The sequence below is a fragment of the Vollenhovia emeryi genome, unplaced genomic scaffold (assembly GCF_000949405.1).
Source record: "Vollenhovia emeryi isolate VEMERY1.0 unplaced genomic scaffold, V.emery_V1.0 DF946822.1, whole genome shotgun sequence".
Lineage (NCBI taxonomy): Eukaryota > Metazoa > Arthropoda > Insecta > Hymenoptera > Formicidae > Vollenhovia > Vollenhovia emeryi.
Window position 1 is genome coordinate 1 of NW_011959544.1, and position 1809 is coordinate 1809.

Sequence of the window (1809 nt, forward strand, 5' to 3'; positions counted from 1 at the left end):
TATAATTAATATCGTTATGTACGGGATGAATTACCATTGACTGCAGATTTTGAAGGACAGTAAACCGTTCCATAAAGACCACTACAAAATGCTGCTACTGACGAAATTGCCAAGATATGACCGTGATTTTTTTCGATCATACTTGGTAAGAATGCTTTTAATGTCTAAAAGTAATATCACTGTGTAAACAGCGTTTTACAAAAACTTTATGAAATACTTGTCCAAATCGCATGTGCATTATATTTAACAAGAGTAATTTTTTTATAAAGTACACGTACTGGAAAGCGTAAGCCTAAGTTGTCTTTTTGTTGACGAAACAACATGTGGAGTAATAGCGTTCTTGTTGTATTCCCTTAGACTAACACTTTGTGTGCCTTAACTTCTTCTTTACGTTGTTCTTTCTTTTCAAAAAAAGGCTAGAATATATTGTAGTTATATCATGTTACCATGTTCTTATCAGTTTTCAGTTTATCTATTGAACCAAACTTTATCATTTCTCATGGTACGTTTAATAAAGAAAAGCGAAATTTTTAAGTATATGCAAGTAATAAAGTGAAGAAAAACTACTAATTTAAAAAGTATAAAATTTTAGTAAACATTTCAGTTTTGACATCTTATAAAATACATTATCAGAAATGCAAATGGAAATAGTTTGCAGAAGGCAAAAAGTCTTGTTCCGTTTAATAGAAATAATGAAATGTACGTGGCAAGACTATATTGCAATACATAATCATTTTAATCTTTTTTAGAAATGAGTAGAGGAACAATTTAAAAAACATCTTAAGGGAATACAATTTGTTACAAGAACATTATCAATACACGTGCCATTTTATTATAAAAAAATAATTTATGTCTAATACCGTAATTTCGAGAAAAATTGCCAATGCACTGTGCTACTAGGGTATGCTATATGTGTAATTTCACTTCTGAGCAGCAAGCTTATAAATGTATTTGTTTCCAAAATGACAACAGTTGCAGTAATGTTTATGTCTAATAACTTTTAGTTTCGACATATGTCTCGGAGAGAGATACATTACTTGCCCAATAATGCGCTATCACATTGACGTCTATGACCCGTTGAATTTCGTCGAAACTCTGATTCAGGAGTGGTTTAATATACGCTATACCGGCATTGTTAATCAAGATAGTAACATCACCTACTTCTTTTTTTACTTTCCTTGATACCTTGAAGACTTCTTCTCTATCCGTTACATCACATCTGTAAAAAACACGGTCCAATTTGATACATAGTTCAAGAAGCAATGCACAAATATTAAGTTAATCGTTTCGTGCTATTATTTAGACGCTGCAAATATATTTCATCAAATTGCATTGTAAAAGGCAGCATTAACTTACCGATATGCATAAACGGAGTCTCTTCCCATTTTCTTAATGTCGTTCATCGTCTCGTTGTTTGTTTCTTCATTGATATCCCAACACACCACTGTCGCTCCTAACGATGCATAACCAATCGCTAATTCTTTTCCGATACCATGGCCTGCACCTGTTATCTGTGATAATACAAATATAACATATACACCCACATCAAATTTTAAAATATGACCGTATAATTTTAATAATCTTTTCACATAATAAAACTAATAGATTTTGTTATGTGTCTTTTCTATATGTATAATGATATCCATATTTAAAATTTCATACGAACCAAAACAATTTCACCAGCTACGCTCTTTTTCTTTATTGGGACGATCAATCTGTATATATCCTCGCAAATATAATACAGAACTTTCAGAGCTAACCATAATATCTTTGCCGCAAGTAGTAAGATATTATATGTTTTTGTCACAA

General features: G+C 31.3%; 1 protein-coding gene across 1 annotated transcript; it reads right to left on the reverse strand.

Moving 5' to 3' along the window:
- Positions 1–6: 6 nt before the first annotated feature.
- On the reverse strand, positions 7–1804 carry LOC105559201 (short-chain dehydrogenase/reductase family 16C member 6-like; the record flags this gene model as incomplete). The annotated part of the gene is made up of 4 exons (XM_012007315.1): positions 7–164; positions 1042–1219; positions 1357–1511; positions 1667–1804. Coding segments are annotated over 4 exons (621 nt in total), but the record flags the coding sequence as incomplete, so codon positions are not given.
- Between the last annotated feature and the right edge of the window lie 5 nt (positions 1805–1809).